This window comes from Phragmites australis, chromosome 15, assembly GCF_958298935.1.
Source record: "Phragmites australis chromosome 15, lpPhrAust1.1, whole genome shotgun sequence".
Classification (NCBI taxonomy): domain Eukaryota; kingdom Viridiplantae; phylum Streptophyta; class Magnoliopsida; order Poales; family Poaceae; genus Phragmites; species Phragmites australis.
The window spans coordinates 6,451,514-6,469,856 of NC_084935.1; the positions used below are offsets into that span (position 1 = coordinate 6,451,514).

An 18,343-nucleotide genomic window follows, 5' to 3' on the forward strand; every position below is an offset into this window, starting at 1 on the left:
AAGCTCCATAACTGTTTGATAAATTAAATAAAGCTCTAAACAATCAAACAGTAGCGCCATTGCTGTGTCCATTGATTTGCTTCTTGTTAAGCATAACCAAGACAAGCGAATCCAGGGAAGGTGCTAGCTAGGCGACGCCCATCTCGGTTCTAGGAGATCGGCACGCACATGTACGTGCCGAGACGAGCCAATAATGTGCACGCCGGAGAACAGAGGAGACGAAAGCCACAGTCCCACATGCCGATCAAATCATGCGCGCACCAATCGCGCGAGCGACGCCGCCGAACCCACTGGGATGCTTCCCTCCGGCCGGGGCTGGCCTAGTTGCCACCCTCCTCGCCTCGCCTCGCCTTTGTCCGGTTGCAGTCAGGGTCTCAGGACCATGCCACGGTGGTGCTCGCGATGCACACTGCTGGCCGCCTCGGTGTCCGCGCACTGCCCCGATCCGGTGGTGGGTGGTCAAAAAACCGAGGCGAGGGCCGAGGAAAAATGAAAGCGTTTATCCCGTCACGCCGCGTGAGCTCTCGGCCCTTTTTATACCACCTCGGGTGCGCCTCACTTCCGCACTCCACACTTGAGCCAGCTCCAACCCACACGAGCTAGAGTAGCAAGACTGAGGCCACAATGACGTCGATCTCATCCTTCCTCGTCGTCTTGCTCGTGGCAGCAGCCGCGGCGCCGGCGTGGTCCTCGCCGCAGCCGTCGCCACGGTGCCCGCCGAGCGACCTGCACGCGCTGCTCAGCGTGAAGCAGTCGCTGGGCAACCCGAAGACGCTGTCGACGTGGTCCCAGGCGTCGGCGGAATGCTGCGCGTGGGACCACGTCCGGTGCGACGAGGCCGGGCGCGTGAACAACGTCTTCATCGACGGCGCGGACGACGTGCACGGCCAGATCCCGTCCGCGGTGGCGGGGCTCACGGCGCTCATGTCGCTGTCCCTCTTCCGCCTCCCCGGGCTCACGGGCACCATCCCGGCCTGCCTCACCGCGCTCTCCAAGCTCCAGTTCCTCACCATCTCACACACCAACGTCTCCGGCACCATCCCGGACTCCCTGGCCCGGCTCCGCAGCCTCGACTCCGTCGACCTCTCCAACAACAAGCTCACCGGCCCCATCCCCAACTCCTTCGCCGACCTGCCAAACCTCCGGTCGCTGGACCTCCGCCACAACCAGCTCACGGGCCCCATCCCAGCGGGGCTCGTGCAAGGGGAGTTCCGGTCCCTGATCCTGTCCTACAACCAGCTCACCGGCCCGATCCCGCGCGACGAGGCGAAGGACGAGATCAACACCGTGGACCTCTCCCACAACAAGCTCACCGGCGACGCGTCCCACCTGTTCGTGCAGGGGCGGCCCATCGGCAAGGTGGACCTGTCGTGGAACAACCTCGACTTCGACCTCAGCAAGCTCGAGTTCCCGCCGGAGCTGACGTACCTGGACCTGTCCCACAACCGCATCAGGGGCACCGTGCCGCCGTCGCTGGCCCGGCTGTCCACGCTGCAGAAGCTGGACCTCAGCTACAACCTCCTGTGCGGGCCGCTGCCGAAGTACCACGGCGTGATGAGGCACGGGTGCAAGCCGTACGAGCACAACCAGTGCCTCCGCGGGGCGCCGATCGAGACTTGCCACCAGTTGTGAGCTCGTCGACGGTGGTGTGTACGTATACTCGCTGGTGCTTCTTCGCGTGTCCGTGTTTTGTGTAGACAACGGTGCCTGGGGTTTAGCTAGGCAGAGTACATATACTGCGTGGCTGTAATGCCTATGCGCGAGGTGGATCCTAAGCTTGATGGTACGAAACGATCGCGATAGCTGTGTCCGTGTACTGTCTGGAGTGTGTTATGTACTGTATTTGGCCCAATGTATCGAAAATGTTAAAATGGGAATTATATTTGGCTTTTAAATAAGCTTAGGGCCCGTTTGGCAGAGCTCCAGATTCAGCTTCTGAGCTGAATCTGGAGGAGCTCTGCCAAACGGCAGAATTTGGCTTTAGCTCCCTGAGTGAATCACTTCTCCTGATTCACTGAAATGAACTAGAAGCTGAGGAGCTGAAAAAAGTAGCTTCTCCTGAGGAGCTGACCACGCTGATTCTCCTGATTCATAGAGTTTATCCTAGAGAATCATTAAGAATCACTTTCAGCCACAGAATCACTTCCTCAGAGAATCAATTTCTTTAGAGAATTTGAATCAGGAGAAGCTCTGCCAAACGGACCCTTAAGTACTCGAGTTTGAATTCGTGACCAGTGAAATGAAGCCTCAGGTGTTTCGGAACTACTCCTTGGTACTCTGATCAGTCCAAATTGTTCGGGTCTTGCAAGCAGATGAATGGTGAGAGCAGACAAGTTCAGACTTGAGAGCATGAAGAGAAATGTTCGTCTGGCAGGGTGGCGCAAATGCAACACTGATGATGCAACCTTCCATGAAGATAACCGAGTTGGAGCAACGGGTGCTGTTCCTCGTAATGATCAGGGGAGCTTGTGTGGCGCATCGGCGCGCTGGCTCCGGCATCCCTTGAGTTCATTGATCATGGAGGCAGAAGCCGCCCGAGATGGTATTTTGTTGGCGATCAAGCAAGGTGCAAGGCGGGTAATCTTGGGAACTGATTGTGTGCCTGTGTATCTCTGGCATCGAACGGATCTGGTCCGTGCGGATGTTCTACCAATCCAGGAGCTAAGCGGGGTTTTGTTAGATTTTACTACACGTTTTACTCCGAGGTGCAGGCGAGCAGATGTTAGTTAGGATCGGATCAACTAGTTTATTAGGTTAGATCGGTTCCTACAGCACAAACTACTGCATGTCTATTCTATCATTCACGTTCCTTACATACAGGCTGATCCGTTACTAACGATCAGCCCTTGCTCATGTATATGTACAAGCAATAAGAGAAATACAATTGAACATTCACTCTCTACACGAGGCAATCTAATACTGCCGCACACGCTTGTGCTAAGTCCGTCACTATCGGTTTGCAGAGTGGCTCTCAGATGCAACTTTGTTCTTGCAAACCATATTTGTAACCCTCTACTATCGTACGAGTATGGGTTTGAGATTTCGCTCACGGACATGGCAGGTTCCACCCACGAAATCATAGGTCAGATATGGGTTTTACAATCCGCCCGCGAGTACACCCGTGAACCCTAACAGTATGATTTTCCTCTTTAATTATTTTCTTACATGTATGACTGCCTAATTTTTCGTAGAGGAATATTCTAATTATAATGTTTATTTGATCTAAGGCTGTGTTACGATTTTGCCTCCCTTCTATCAGACTGCGAATTTAAAATTAGTCACCGTTTAGAACTGTTAAACATAGAAGTGAATATCTATTCATAGAAGTGCATGGCTATTCTTAGAAGAGCATCATGTATATTTGGAGCTGTGTCTCCTTGTCTCTCGTGTGCTACAAGCCACGCATGTAACCTGCCATGTATTGCTTCATCTATAAATATGAGAGTATCTGCTCCTTTGAGGGCAGGCAGCGCCATTCATCTTAACATGGTATCAGAGCCATAATCTTTTCTTTCTTCCCAATGTCGACCACCACCAATTCTTCCTCCCCCTCCACCACCTCTGACGCCATGAACAGCACCATGTCATCTACCTTTGCCCTGATTCCTATACATCATGCTGTTACCATTCGTCTTAACAAGACCAACTACATGCTGTGGCGCGCTCAACTTCTCCCTTATCTGCGAAGCACTAAACTCATCGGGTTCATTGATGGATCCATCTCCGCGCCACCCAAGCTCGTCGCGTCTTCCACAGCCGAGGGCGCTGAACTGGTTCCCAACCCGGCATATGACTGGTGGTATGATCAGGACCAGCAACTCCTGAGTGGTCTTCTCTCCTCCATGACCGAGGACCTCCTTCTTGATGTGGTGTCTGCCTCCACCGCCAAAGAAGCCAGGGACACGCTGAAACGCATGTTTTCTTCTGCCGTGCGCGCTCGCGCCGTCCAAGTTCGCGTGGATCTTGCCACGACGAAGAAGCGGGATATGTCTGCTGCCGACTATTTCCGCAAGATCAAGGGTTATGCATCTGAACTTGCTGCTGCTGATGCTCCTCTTCGTGATGATGAAATCATAGCGTATCTCTTGGCTGGACTTGGCTCGGATTACGATCCGTTCGTCACGTCTATCACCACCAAGACTGAAGCCCTCTCCCTCGACGACGTCTACGCGTATCTCCTGGCGTTTGAGTCTCGTCAGCTACAACACAACGCCGAGACGCGCCTCAACGTTGGCGCTTCGGCCAACTTTGCTGGCCGCGGGGGACAGGTGCCGCGTGGACGTGGTCGCGGTGCACCGCTTGGCCGTGGCCGCGGACGTGGGTCTGCACCGTTCCAGGGCCGTGGTGGCCGATCTACTCCAAGCTATGACAGGCCTAAGCGCCTGCCGTGCCAGATCTGTGGCCGTGAGGGCCACACGGCGGTCAAATGTTGGTACCGCATGGACGAGTCCTATCAGGAGGAACAACCCTTCGCCGCTGCTGCTACCACTACTTCCTACAAGGTCGACCCTAACTGGTACACCGACACCGGGGCTACCGATCACATCACTAGTGATCTGGATCGCCTAGCTCTCCGCGAACAATACCATGGTGGTGAAACCGTTCAAGTTGGCAATGGGGCAGGTTTGCACATTATGCATATTGGTTCTTGTTCAATTAATACTGCTACTAGACCTCTTGCACTAGAAAATGTTCTTCACGTTCCTGACATTTCTAAACATCTTCTTTCCGTTCATAAATTAGCACGTGATAACCATGTCTTTTTTGAATTTCATTCATATCATTTTCTCATAAAGGACCTAGCAACGAGGCAAGTACTTCTGGAAGGAAAATGTGAAGCCGGCCTCTATCCTATCAAGCTCTCCGACATTGAGTCCTTCAAACAAGCCCTCATCCATGTCAAGGCGTCTACAGATCAGTGGCATGCTCGGTTCGGCCACCCCTCTACCCAAGTTGTTAGGTCTATCTTAAGTTTGAATAAACTCCCATGTTCTAAGGAATCGAGTCACACCATATGTAATGCTTGTCAATTAGGCAAGAGCCACCAACTACCATACAATAATGCTATTCATCGATCCACATCTCCTTTAGAACTTGTGTTTTCAGATGTTTGGGGTCCTGCCTCTAAATCTGTTGGTGGTTATAAATATTACATAAGTTTCATTGATGACTACAGCAAATTCACTTGGGTTTACTTGATGCAAGATAGAACTGAGGTCCAGCGTATTTTCTTGCAATTCCAAGCTCATGTAGAACGCCTCTTTGATGCTAAAATCAAATGTGTCCAATCCGATTGGGGTGGGGAGTATCAAAAACTTCACAATCAATTTTTTCGTTCGCTTGGCATTTCCCATCATATTTCTTGTCCTCACACCCACCAACAAAATGGCTCAGCTGAGCGCAAACACCGCCACATTGTTGAAACCGGGCTTGCCCTCTTAGCTCATGCCTCGATGCCAATAAAATTTTGGGATGAAGCTTTTGCTACTGCTGCGTATCTCATTAATCGAATGCCAACACGTGTTATTGATAACTTGTGCCCATTAGAACGCCTATTCAAAACCCCACCCAATTATAACAGGCTCCACATTTTTGGATGCGCGTGTTGGCCCAATTTGAGATCGTATAATCAGCACAAACTCTCTTTTCGATCCAAAGCATGTGTTTTCCTTGGGTATAGCGCAAATCACAAAGGCTATAAGTGCCTTGACATGGACACCGGTCGCGTATATATTTCCCGTGACGTTGTTTTTGATGAGGCCAAGTTTCCCTTTGCCACGAACCCTTCATCCAACGTTGAGCAACCACATATTATCCCAACTCCACAGCCAGATCGTAGCAATTTTAATTTGAACACTAACCCCGTGCATACATCACCTGTTGGTCCTGTGCCTGCAGATATTTCGGATGCAGAAAATCAGGGGAGCATGCCACCTGAATCGGCATTGGGATCGGCGCCGCATATTCCTGCCACAACCGACGCAGGTGCTGCGCAATCAGCGCCCTGTGCGGACCAGGTGGCCTCGGGGTCTCCGCCTCCCGCCTCACGCGCGCGATCTCTACACCTGGCGGCATCGGTGCCCGTGTCCCCTGCGGGCCCGACATCGCCCACAGCTGGGCCGTCTCCTGTTGGCTCCCCGCCCGCATCTCGGGCGCCTTCTCCAGTACGGCCCGTGCTGCCCGTCCAATCGGATGAGGCCGCGCCAGAAGCTCCCGCCCACCGGTACGGCACTCGCCTCAGCAACAATATTAAGCAACCTAAAGTCCGTACAGACGGCACCGTGACATATTCAGCAGTCCGTACCTCTGATGAAGAACCAACTTGTTATACCAATGCCAAGTCTCATCCACTTTGGCGGTCAGCAATGAATGAGGAGTTTCAAGCTCTTCTCAAGAACAAGACTTGGCATCTCGTCCCGCCACATGCCGGCCTCAATGTCATTGATTGTAAGTGGATATTCAAGTTGAAGCGTAAGGCTGATGGTTCCATTGATCGCTATAAAGCCCGCTTGGTTGCTAAGGGCTTCAAACAACAGTATGGTGTTGACTATGATGATACATTCAGCCCTGTGGTCAAACCTACCACTATTCGAGTACTGTTGTCTCTTGCTGTCTCTCGTAGTTGGTCACTTCGGCAAATTGATATTCAGAATGCATTTCTTCATGGTCATCTCAATGAAGATATTTATATGAAACAGCCGCTTGGTTTTGTTGACTCAGATCATCCTACTTATCTTTGCAAGCTGGACAAGTCATTATATGGCCTTAAACAGGCCCCAAGAGCATGGTTTTCTCGTCTCAGTGGCAAGCTATTACAGTTGGGGTTTTATGCTTCTAAAGCGGATGTTTCATTATTCATCTTTAATAAAGGTGGCATTCAGATGTATATTCTCATCTATGTGGATGACATTATCATTGTGAGTTCCTCATCATCGGCCACAAATCGTCTCCTTGCCCAACTTGAAGCTGAATTTGCGGTCAAAGATCTTGGTCCACTGAGTTACTTTCTTGGCATTGAGGTGCATCATACTTCAACCGGCCTCATCCTGACACAACATAAATATATTCAAGATATTTTGAAGCGCACCAACATGGCCTCCTCAAATATTGTCTCAACTCCCATGCTCCCTACGGATAAGTTGATGTTAGCAAGTGGTGATCCTCTCTCAGCTGAAGATTCTACACGCTATCGAAGTGTAGTTGGCGCCCTCCAATACCTCTCATTGACTAGACCGGATATATCATTTTGTGTGAATCGTGTCTGTCAATTTCTTTCGGCGCCAACAACCACTCATTGGGCGGCAGTCAAACGCATCTTGCGTTATTTACATGCCACTTCACACTTGGGTCTATGCATCACAAAAACCGAGTCCTCATTACTCAGTGCTTTTTCGGATGCGGATTGGGCTGGCAATCCGGATGATAGGCGCAGCACCGGTGGTTATACCATCTTCTTTGGAGGCAATCTCATCTCGTGGAGCTCTCGCAAACAGCCCACTGTATCTCGCTCAAGTACGGAGGCCGAATACAAGGCGGATGCTAATGCTACCGCTGAAGTTATATGGATTCAAGTGTTGCTGCGTGAACTTGGGATTTCTCAAAATCGACCACCAAGTTTATGGTGTGATAATATCGGGGCTACTTATCTATCGGCAAATCCGATATTTCATCGGCGCACCAAACATGTTGAAGTGGATTATCATTTTATCCGGGAGCGTGTGGCATCTCGACAATTAGAGGTTCGCTTTATCTCCTCCAAGGATCAAATAGCCGACATCATGACCAAGCCATTGCCGGTCACTGCCTTCTGCAATCTTAGGCGCAATCTGAACTTAGTTGCACACCGTCCAGATTGAGGGAGGGTGTTAAACATAGAAGTGAATATCTATTCATAGAAGTGCATGGCTATTCTTAGAAGAGCATCATGTATATTTGGAGCTGTGTCTCCTTGTCTCTCGTGTGTTACAAGCCACGCATGTAACCTGCCATGTATTGCTTCATCTATAAATATGAGAGTATCTGCTCCTTTGAGGGCAGGCAGCGCCATTCATCTTAACGAGAACCACCAATAGTGTTGTATATTATCTTTTTGCTTGTCATATTGGTGAGAGAAAGCTTCCCATGCCACACTTTTGCTTGAGGTTCTGTGCACGAATGCCGACAAGAAGAACTGCTGCTTCTATGTACAAAACTAATGAATTTCATGGCATGATATATCTCTATTAGTTTAAACTATGTTCATTTCTTCTAGGAAATACCCATGGGCGATCCATGTGGGTATCGGATATTTGACCGGCACTAGTATAACATCCTGCTGGTCACCATTCGCGGGCATGAGTTAGGTATGAGTCTCAGGTCGGATACAGATCTATTTCGTCCGCTCTCTTTACCATCCCTATCCTTTGCTTTGATATAGAGTCTCCCGTCGTAAATAAGTGTCATTTTAAATATCGACATGATATCTAAAATATATTTTGACTACTACTTTTTTTATAATATATTTATAGAATATAACAAAGCTATAATATTATAAAACTATTTTAATGACAAATCTACGTGTATAATTTTTAAATATCTAAACTTAACAGAGCCATTTTATAGCTAAAGTTTAAAAATATTAACCACAAGTAACCCAAAATAACACTTAATATATAGTTAGCTCATTGGTCTCAAAAAATAATGTACATAGAGGTCCAATCAAACATCAATAAGTCATTTCAGTAAGGGACCTTACAACATGCTAGGTGCTTTTGATAGGATATATCATCTGTATGTTTATTGGATGTAACGATTTAATTTTTTATTTGCTAATTTGTTTGGTGTAATCTAATTTTTTGTTTAGTTGGATGTATAAAATTTGGATGTGTTAGCTAAAATTTTGTGGGACCTGTTTGCAATATATTTAGTTTTTCATCAAAATATAATTGTATAAGATCTTGTTTTGTTGATTTAATTACAGTGAATACAATGTTAGAATCTGATAAAAATCAGATAAACGGTTTAAGAAATAATATTATTTAAAACATGCTAACAAAAATTTTATTTGCTCTAATCAACAAAAATATGATATATAAGCAGAGATAAATACATGGATGACTTTGTCCATCAATTTTTAGCGGATAAACTCATCTAGCATCTGAAAAGAATATTTTTTTTATATAGCCATCCTATCTAACTTACTGTTAAACTAAGAAAAAAAAACTAGATTAACAGCTATTAAGAGATATCCCTCCAACCCAAGACATCCTTACTACAGCTGAACGGCTTTAATCGCGACGAATGCCGTGATAGTAAATTTGTAATAAAGGCTAACGCCAACTGACACTCCTCTCTCTCTCTCTCTCTGTTTCCAACAGAAACGCACTAGCTGCATGAACACGGGGTAGTAATACTGCACAAGATTTGAAATGAAAGACGATACGTGCGTGCCATACATTTAATCGCAGACCGTTGCAAGCAGGAAGCCAGCAACAGCGGCAATCCATTTCAAATTCTGCTTTTAACTTTTCCCTACAGTTGGCAGTCCGCGAGCTGCCAGTTTGCAGGATGGATCTATCACACGAGGCAAACGATGAGGGCATCTTCAGTAAAAATGGTCCAGGGACAGCGGAGTGGAAGTGTGAAACACAAGAGTGCGCAGAGAGAACGGAGAGGCCGGAAGGGGAAGAATTGAACGGCAACACCAGAGAGCATGCTTGGATGACTGATCGATACATCATACATCCATGCGTTGCCGCGCTTGTTGTCAAGATCATGCGTACAGCGGATGAATGGGGCAGGGCCAAGCCGGGATTGGGATTTGAGAGACAGGTAGGCAGTACGGTTAATCTTTCTTCTGCTTCCTTCGGCTTGCTTTCCTTTTTTTTTATATTTCAAATATCAAAAATTTATAAAAGTAAGCGTTTATTTAAAAAAGAACTATGCTACTATCACCCGCCAGAAAAGCAACCGGTATCTATCGCCCTTCATCAGGCGACAAGTTTAAAAAATAAACCTATCACCTTCCAACATGCAATGGGTTTAAAAATAAAAAAATGATGTGTTCCAATTCTCTCAAAATTTAAAACAATATTGAAATTTTCATAATTTTTTTTGAAAAAAATCGGGGCAAAAATCTGCATATTTTTGCAACTTTTTATTTTCGAAATATAAAAATAAAAAATATTTGCTTTCCCGTGCTTTCTTTGGGCTGGGAACCCAGAGCTTGTTGCTTTTGTTGCTCCCGTTTTATCCACTGCTGGGCTGGGTTTGTTGGACGTCATCGGTCGTCACTGAATTTCTAGCTAGCTAGCTTGTCGATGGGCCTTATTTAGCATCCATAAACGGCCTTTCTCATAAACTGGCTGGATTCGATCCTGCAGATGTCACTGACTTCCGTACCTAGCGATATATTTTGGGCTCTGAATAACGAGATGAAATGCCTTCTCGGTATGTACATGGCCCTGCTCGACCTCCAGCCTGCTTCTGTATCTAATGGGCTGTCTGTTTTTCGGTTAACTAACACAATCAACTCGCCGGGCGTTGACCCGTTATATGGGCAATTCCTATACATAGCCCAAAATATGTATAGGAATTCGTGCACGCTGCCTCGTCTCATCCTGCTTGTTCCGCCTGAGTCCAAACCCTTGCACGCCGTCATCGGCGCTAGCTTCGCGTCGTTCTCCTGGGTCCCAAATGCGACCAGCGACGATGGTTAGTGTGAAGGGTTGTTGGGGGCTCCGCTCCCCATCGGGATTAGAGGGAAGGGTGGGCGGAAGACCGATCTGGCCGGTGGAAGGCGAGGCGACGAGACTGCCGATCGTGGTGGCGGAGGATCGACGGTGAGAAAGGTTAGAGTAGGAGCATCGACCAGAAAATATTAGGGATGTGCGGGAGTAATGATGACAGTGGACAGCGATGAGTGGAGCGGTAAGTATGTTGCTGCATCAGCTCGCGGATTTTCGTACGTGCTGATTTGCGTTGGCTGCTTGCGCGCGTCAGGTAGCACCAGTACTCTTCCCGTTCGAGCCTTTTCGCGACTCGGCAAGCGTCGTCCACTAAACTGCAATACTTTTCATCAATGCGCCTCTGAATCGCGTATTTTGACGGTTCTGGATGCTAAGACTTAAAGACCGGGGACTTCTTTGCTGCTTTTTATTTTTCTCTTTTTTTAATAAGCACTCCCGAACCAAGAGTTTTTTATTTTTATATTTTCCAACATTAATATTTAAATAAATAGGTCTACGAGGGAAAAAATTGTAGGAATATATGTCTATCATTCTCTTTGAAATAAATAGATCTCTGATTAAAAGAATTAAAAAATAGATACATATCGGATCCTGAAAGGACGGTTAGGCTCCACACATGCCTTACTGTCATGTACCCCTTATCGTCTTTTCAGAGGATGGGAGGCTCCACTCCGGAGCACATCGCACCGTACCGCTCTCTAAGAGGGTGGTTAGATCCCTTATCACCCTTACACGGGGCAGTTAGCCCCCCTCGCTCCTCACTATAAAAGGTTAAATTCAGCTAAAATAGCTATTTTAATTTAGAAAAAAGTAATACAGGGAGACAAGAGGAGAGGGAGGCAACACGACGAAGCTCTATTGTTTTTGTCTGCGGATTTTAGATCTTGGTTTCTGATAATTTTCTAGACTTATATTTTTATTATTAATTAAAATACCAGTAGATCTTTGGTTTAGCGATATAGCAGTAGTTATATTATATGAGACTTAGTTTAGCAAGGAATAAAAAAAAATAAGGTTTTTATGTCTTTTTAAGTATATTCTAAAGATCTAGTTCCACATATTAGGATAGCCATCAGATGTATAGTTATATTTAGAGTATGGTAGTTTCGATTATCTAGATTTTACAAAATAGTGATATAGATAATAATTATAGACTATTATAAATTTTATTAAGTAGATGGGGGTTAGTTTAAATTGGTTAGATTGTTTAGGGGCAATATTGATTGTAGTGAACTAAAAGTATTGTTAGGTGACCATTAGTTCCGATAATTTTGTCAAAGTTTTGATAATCAGAAGTATAGTTTTCGGTATTAATGTTGGACATATTTTTGGATGTTTCCAGGTATGTCTGATAAGCTATATTTTCAGATATATTATGATGAAAATCAGATTGGTTACGATCATAACGGTGTAGATCTCTCTAGATTTCAGCATGTCATAAATGACTCAGTAGAGCCAATGAGAGCACCATAGTGTGTGTGCAAGTCGCTAATGTGCCAATTTAAATTAGGTATCAACATGAGCTTAAGCTGAGAGCTATGCTAAGACATGGTACTCAGGGGTACTTTCGGGAGCTCGTCCCGATTAAGGCAACATCTACTTAGAGGCAGTATGTAGATATATTATGTGAATATAGTCCCCTTCTTGTGCTGCTAACTGAGGCATACCAGAAGTATCCAACAGAGATAAACGTTGGGGAAGCAATAATAGGAACAAGTTAGGCATGGTGGATGAAGCAGACCCGACAACTGTGGGGGACGAGCAGGATGTTGGGGATGTGCAGGAGATGCAAACGAGGGGTGTAGCCAATGAGGGGGCACATCTTTAGCATAATTGAAGATATGGAGAGGGGGGATCATGAGCTCGAGAAAGCCATTGCCAATAAGGATTCATCCGACGAGGAGGAAAGTGCTCCTGTTCCTGCAGAGTAGAGGAATCAAGAATTTTCAAAGCTAGTGGTTAGTGATGAGGTATCGAACACCGTGAGAATATCATGAGAACGGGATGTCCTATGATGCAGTGAAATATTGTACGTTGTCTCTTCGAAGGCAATTCAAGGTTGTGCAGTCAGCAAAAGAGATAAATATGTCAAGTGTTTGGTTTCTGATTATCCATGACAGGTGCACGTATTTAGCGGAAAGTGGATTGACCACTAGGAGTGCTCAATAGTTAGGGAGCATAACTGTCGTATTGAGAAAATAGAATTCTCCCACTAGAACCTATCATCTGCTTTTGTTGCTAATATTATGTACGGAGAGATTGTGGATAACCTAAATATGAGCCACAATCAATAATTTGTGCTATTGAGGAAAAGTCTAGTACACAATAAACTCGTGAATGCATGGAGGGTGAAACAGAAGGCTATTGAGATGATATTTGGGTCATACGAAGCATCATATAACAACTTACCACGTCAACTAGTCACAATATGTGTTAGAAACCCTAGAAGTTACTTTGACATCAAGCATTACCCTTCGAGTGAAAAGCCTAGAAAGTGAGTATTGTAGCGTGCTTCCTTTGCATTTGCGGCAACCATAAAAGCATTTAGGTATTATCGACCCAACATTTACTTGGACGAGACGTTCCTCACCGGAAAGTATAAATGACAGATATTGTCTACAATTAGGGTAGATGGGAACAACCAAGTGATGCCACTGGGGTTTGCCTTTATGGAGATCCTAAACGGGGATAGATGATATTGGTTCCTTGAGCGGGTGAAGCATGCTATTGTTCTGGATCGGCCTAATGTATGTTTGATTCATGATAGGTATGCAGGGTTGTTGCAAACTTTGCTGGATATGCAATACGACAGTATTCGATGATGTGTTATAGCAAAGTGGCCCGACTTGAAGAGCAGGTGGTGCATGAGGCATATGGGTGCAAACTTTTATAGACAATTTAAAAATAAGCACTTGATGAATCTTTTCAAGAAATTGTGCATCCAAAACCAACAGAGAAAGTTCAATGCACTATAGGCAAGGCTAGACGAACTAACAACGAAACAGTCAGCCGAGGTAGCAGACATCGAAGAGGAGCCGGTTGCTCTTGGACCCATCCTAACAGATACTCCCCAGATAGTAAGGAGGTCAGGTCATCTATTAGGAACTTCTCGCAGTAGATACAAAATAAGCTACGAGAGAAATGGGCCCTGATGTACGACACTGTAGGGGCAAAGAATGGGATAATAATGACTAATCTTGCTTACCAATGCGTCTGAAGATGTTAACACTGACATGAAGAAGCAATATTGTTTCATGAATGGTCTCTACTCCAAGAAGCAAGACCGTCTATCGACTCATGAGTTCGCCAACTTTAACAAGTTAGTGAGAACCTTCCTCACAGTTGAGTTTAAGATGAAGAACCACTAGGAGGAGAAGCGCAAGAGCATCCTATCGCCTTCCATAGGCGGGAGCTCTCAACATCCATGGACAGAGACTCAACCTCCTCCATCTCACATGCCGACTTCAGCTGCTCTACTACCAATGTGGGTAGTGCGACATCCATCCTCCTCTTCGCAAGGACAACCTCCAAGACTCGCAGGATCTCAAGGGAGTGTGGCAAGTGGCCATGGAGGCCCATCCTATAACTGTGGGCGTGTTAGGCACTTCGCACAGGATTATCATTTTCCAAAGCTGGGAGCTGTGGTGACTGCTCCAAGGCCATAACTACCGGTGCAACCCCCTCAGCAAGCCTCCCAGTTTGTGCAAGTTCCTAAGCATGGCGTGTCAACTACACCACCGCCGAAGAAGCTCACGAGGGTGTCAACGTCTTGATGGGTATGTTACTTGTGAATTCACATCCTACCTCTGTTCTCTTTGATTACGGAGCTTCTCATTTATTTATAACAAGGAACTATACTCGGCATCACAAGGTAAGGGTTAGCACTACCCCTGCACCCTATCTCATAAAAGCAACCAGAGCCAACATCCTTATCGATCTAATTATGTCTAAGGCATCGATTCTCATCAATGGGATAACCTTTGTCGCAAATCTGCTACTAATTGACTCCAAGGGGATAGATGTCATTTTGGAAATGAATTGGCTTGCCAAGAATAAGGCCGTTATTGATTGTGCTCAGAGGACTATCACAATTGATGATCTATCCGGCACCCAAGTCCATATGAAGCTTAAGGAAGTTGATCCTTATCTTTATGGTCTAAAGGTTATCACCACCACAGATCTCCTGAATATTTCCGTCATGTGTGAATTTCCCGATATCTTTCCGAAAGAATTACCGGGAATGCCACCCAACCAAGAAGTGAAATTCTCTATTGAGATTTTGCTTGGAACGGCCCCTATTTCAATAGGTCTCACCAGATGCCTCCAAATGAGTTGGTGGAGATGAAGAAGCAAATTCAGGAGTTACTCTCAAAGAGTTCCATTTGTCTGAGTTCCTTACCTTGGGGATGCCCGACGCTCTTTGTGAAGAAGAATGATCAAACTCTGCAGATGTGTGTTGATTACCGTTTGTTGAATGAGGTCACTGCCAAGAACAAGTATTCGCTTCCTTAGATTGATCCTTTGTTTGATCAATTGACCGATACCAGGGTTTTCTCCAAGATTGATTTGCGGTTGGGCTACTACCAAATCAAGATCCGACCGGAGGATATTCCTAAGATGGCTTTCTCTACTCTTTATGGGCTTTACAAGTATACCGTTATGTCTTTCGGCCTGACCAATGCACCGACATTCTTCATGTATTTGATTAACACGGTCTTCATGGAGGAATTCAACAAGTTTGTCATTGTTTTCATCGATGATATTCTCATATACTCCAAGACTGAAGAAGAACATTTTGAGCACCTCTAAGTTGTTCTTGGTTGACTTTAAGATCACAGTCTCTATGCCAAGTTCAATAAGTGCGAGTTTTGGTTCAAAAAAGTTGCTTTTATAGGTCATCCTATCCAAGAACGGTGTTGCCGTTGACTAAGGAAAGTACAAGAGGTTCTCAACTAGGTTCAACCTAAGAGTGTCACCGACATCAGGAGTTTTCTCGGACTTGTGGGTTAAAACTGCTAGTTCATCGAGAACTTCTCTAAGATCTCTAATCCCATGACAGAGCTTTTGAAGCAAGGAAGTGTAATTTAGTGGTCAAGCGAATGTGAGTCAGTTTTTCAAACCTTGAAAAACCTGCTCACGACCGCTTCAATTCTTGCTCAGCCTAAAGTGGACAAGAGTTTTGATGTCTATTGCGATGCTTCCTGTATAGACCTCGGATGTGTCCTCATGAAAAAAGCAGAGTTGTTGCCTACGCTTCATGCCAATTGAAGCACCATGAAGAGAATTACCTGACTCATGACTTAGAGCTGGTAGAAGTTGTGCATGCTCTGAATATTTGATGTCACTACCTGTTGGCCAATTTTTGTCATATCTATATTGATCACAAGAATCAAATAGATCTTCACTCAAGCTGACCTGAATACGAGACAGAGAAGATGGCTCGAGCTGATCAATGACTATGATCTAGAAGTTCATTATCATCCAAGCAAGACGAATGTTGTCGCTGATGCACTGATCTGAAAGGCTCGATGTAACTGTCTCTCGCTCAAGTCTAGAGTCGCCACACTTTGTAATGATTTTCAAAGGCTTGGACTTGAGATGGTTTTAGAGGGATTTCTTGCTAACCTAGAGATCAAATCCACCCTCCTGGATCAAAACAAAAAAGCTCAAAGGGATGGCAAGGGCATGACCCAAATTCAAGATAAAATGAAGGAAGGCAAGGCTACCTGTTTTTTCTAAAGATAATCAAGGTGTCCAAAGGTTTGGTAAGAGGCTAGTGATTTTGAAGGTTGATGCATTGAGCAAAAAGACTCTAGATGAAGCTCATGGTTCTTTGTTATCTATTTATATGGGGAGTACCAATATATACCAAGACCCCCAAGCCAAGATTTTGGTGGACCTGTATTAAGTGTCAAATCGCTCGTTATGTCGCTGAGTGTGATGTTTGCCGGAGAGTAAAGGTCGAACACCTCAAGCCGGCTGGTACGCTCCAGCCCTTACCTATTCCCTCCTGAAAGTGGGAGGAGATAGGTATGAATTTCATTACCAGTTTACCTAAGGCCTCTCGAGGGTATGACTTGATCTGGGTCATTATGGACCGATTGACCAAGTCAGCTCATTTCTTTCTCCTCTAGACCATGTGCTCGGTCAAGTAGTATGCGGAGATATACCTCACTCGAATTGTTTGCCTTCATAGAATTCCAAAGATGATCATCTCCGATAGTGGCACCCAATTCACCTCTCTTTTCAGGAAGAGCCTTCATAAATCCATGGGAACCGAACTCTTCCATAGCACCATCTACCATCCTTAAACTGATGGTCAAACAGAGAGGGTAAATCAAATCCTGGAAAATATGTTGTAAGCTTGTGCTCTCACATATGGGAAGAAGTGGGAGATTTACTTATCTTTGCAAAGTTCTCCTACAATAACAGTTACCAATCTAGTATTAAGATGTCGCCTTTCGAAGCTCTCTATGGAAGTAGATGCCGAGCACTGTTGAATTGGTATGGCGAAAGAGCTATTCTAGGCCCGAATTTGGTTAAAGATGTCGAAGAACATGTTCTGACCATTCATAAGTGTCTTCTCACGGCTCAATCTTGTCAGAAGAGCTATACAGATCGTTGCCGATGAGAGCTGGTGTTTGATATTGGGAATTTTGTCTATCTCAAGGTGTCTCCTCTCAAGGGGATTCGACGCTTTCAAGTCAGAGAGAAGTTAGCACCTCGATATATGGGACCTTTCCAAATCATCGATTGGCAAGGAGAGATGGCCTATCAGTTGGACTTACCTTCACCCCTCTCTGTCGTTCACAATGTGTTCCATGTCTCGCTATTAAAGAAATGTCTTTGAATCCCAACTGAAGTCATTGATGTTGCAAACCAAGATTTGTAGTCGGATCTCTGTTATTGCGAGCGACCCATACTGATTTTGGATGAAGCAGAATGCAAGACCCGATGTCACTCTATCAAGTTTGTTAAAGTGCAATGGTGTAATCATTCAATGCTACTTGGGAGCGCGAGGATCGAATCCATTTTGAGTTTCCTGATCTTTTTGAAAACTTGTGAGTATTATTTGAATTATGTATATGTTGAGCATCTCACATGTCTGTAGTTCATTATCATATTGGTTAAAAACTTCATTCCCAAAGGAAACTGCTTAGAAACCATTTTAGCCGGGAAAATACACTCCTGACGGTTCAACCGCGCCTCTGCCAGTCTGACTACCAGAAGCATTCATAACCCATTTTACTCTCTGTTCTTGGGCGGTCTGACTGCCCAAGACTTGTGGTCTGACCATCAGAGCCAAAACTCTCTTTATGATTTGTGGTCTAACTGCCAAACCCATGGTCCAGCCATGTCGCGGTCTGACCGAGCTTAGTTGTGGTTTGACCGCCAGTGCATGTGAAGGTCCGATGGCCGTATTTTCTTCCTGTCGACGAAAATCAACATAATTCTTTTCCAATTATGTAAAATTCCAGTGCACTTCATCACCATCACCTTCTCCCTGAGATTGCCAAATCTCAAGACGAGATTCTATTAAGGGGGAAGGTTTGTCACATCCCAAGGTGGTAATTATGTAATTAAGTATGTATAATCATCATGGAATTATGTTTTAC

The 18,343-nt window shown here is 45.4% G+C and overlaps 1 protein-coding gene and 1 non-coding gene across 2 annotated transcripts; both read left to right on the forward strand.

Moving 5' to 3' along the window:
• The first annotated feature begins 520 nt into the window (after positions 1–520).
• Positions 521–1,897, forward strand: LOC133892002 (polygalacturonase inhibitor 1-like). The gene has a single exon (XM_062332740.1). The coding sequence runs from the start codon at positions 625–627 to the stop codon at positions 1,630–1,632; it is 1,008 nt and encodes a 335-aa protein (XP_062188724.1). The 5' UTR covers positions 521–624; the 3' UTR covers positions 1,633–1,897.
• A 2,155-nt stretch (positions 1,898–4,052) lies between these two features.
• LOC133894220 (small nucleolar RNA Z247) lies at positions 4,053–4,191 on the forward strand. The gene has a single exon (XR_009905029.1). It is a non-coding gene; the product is annotated as a small nucleolar RNA Z247 (small nucleolar RNA).
• The last annotated feature ends 14,152 nt before the right edge of the window (positions 4,192–18,343 follow it).

Coding starts and splice junctions, on each gene's coding strand:
- LOC133892002 (XM_062332740.1), top strand. CDS start 625: ATGACGTCGATCTCATCCTTCCTCGTCGTCTTGCTCGTGGCAGCAGCC.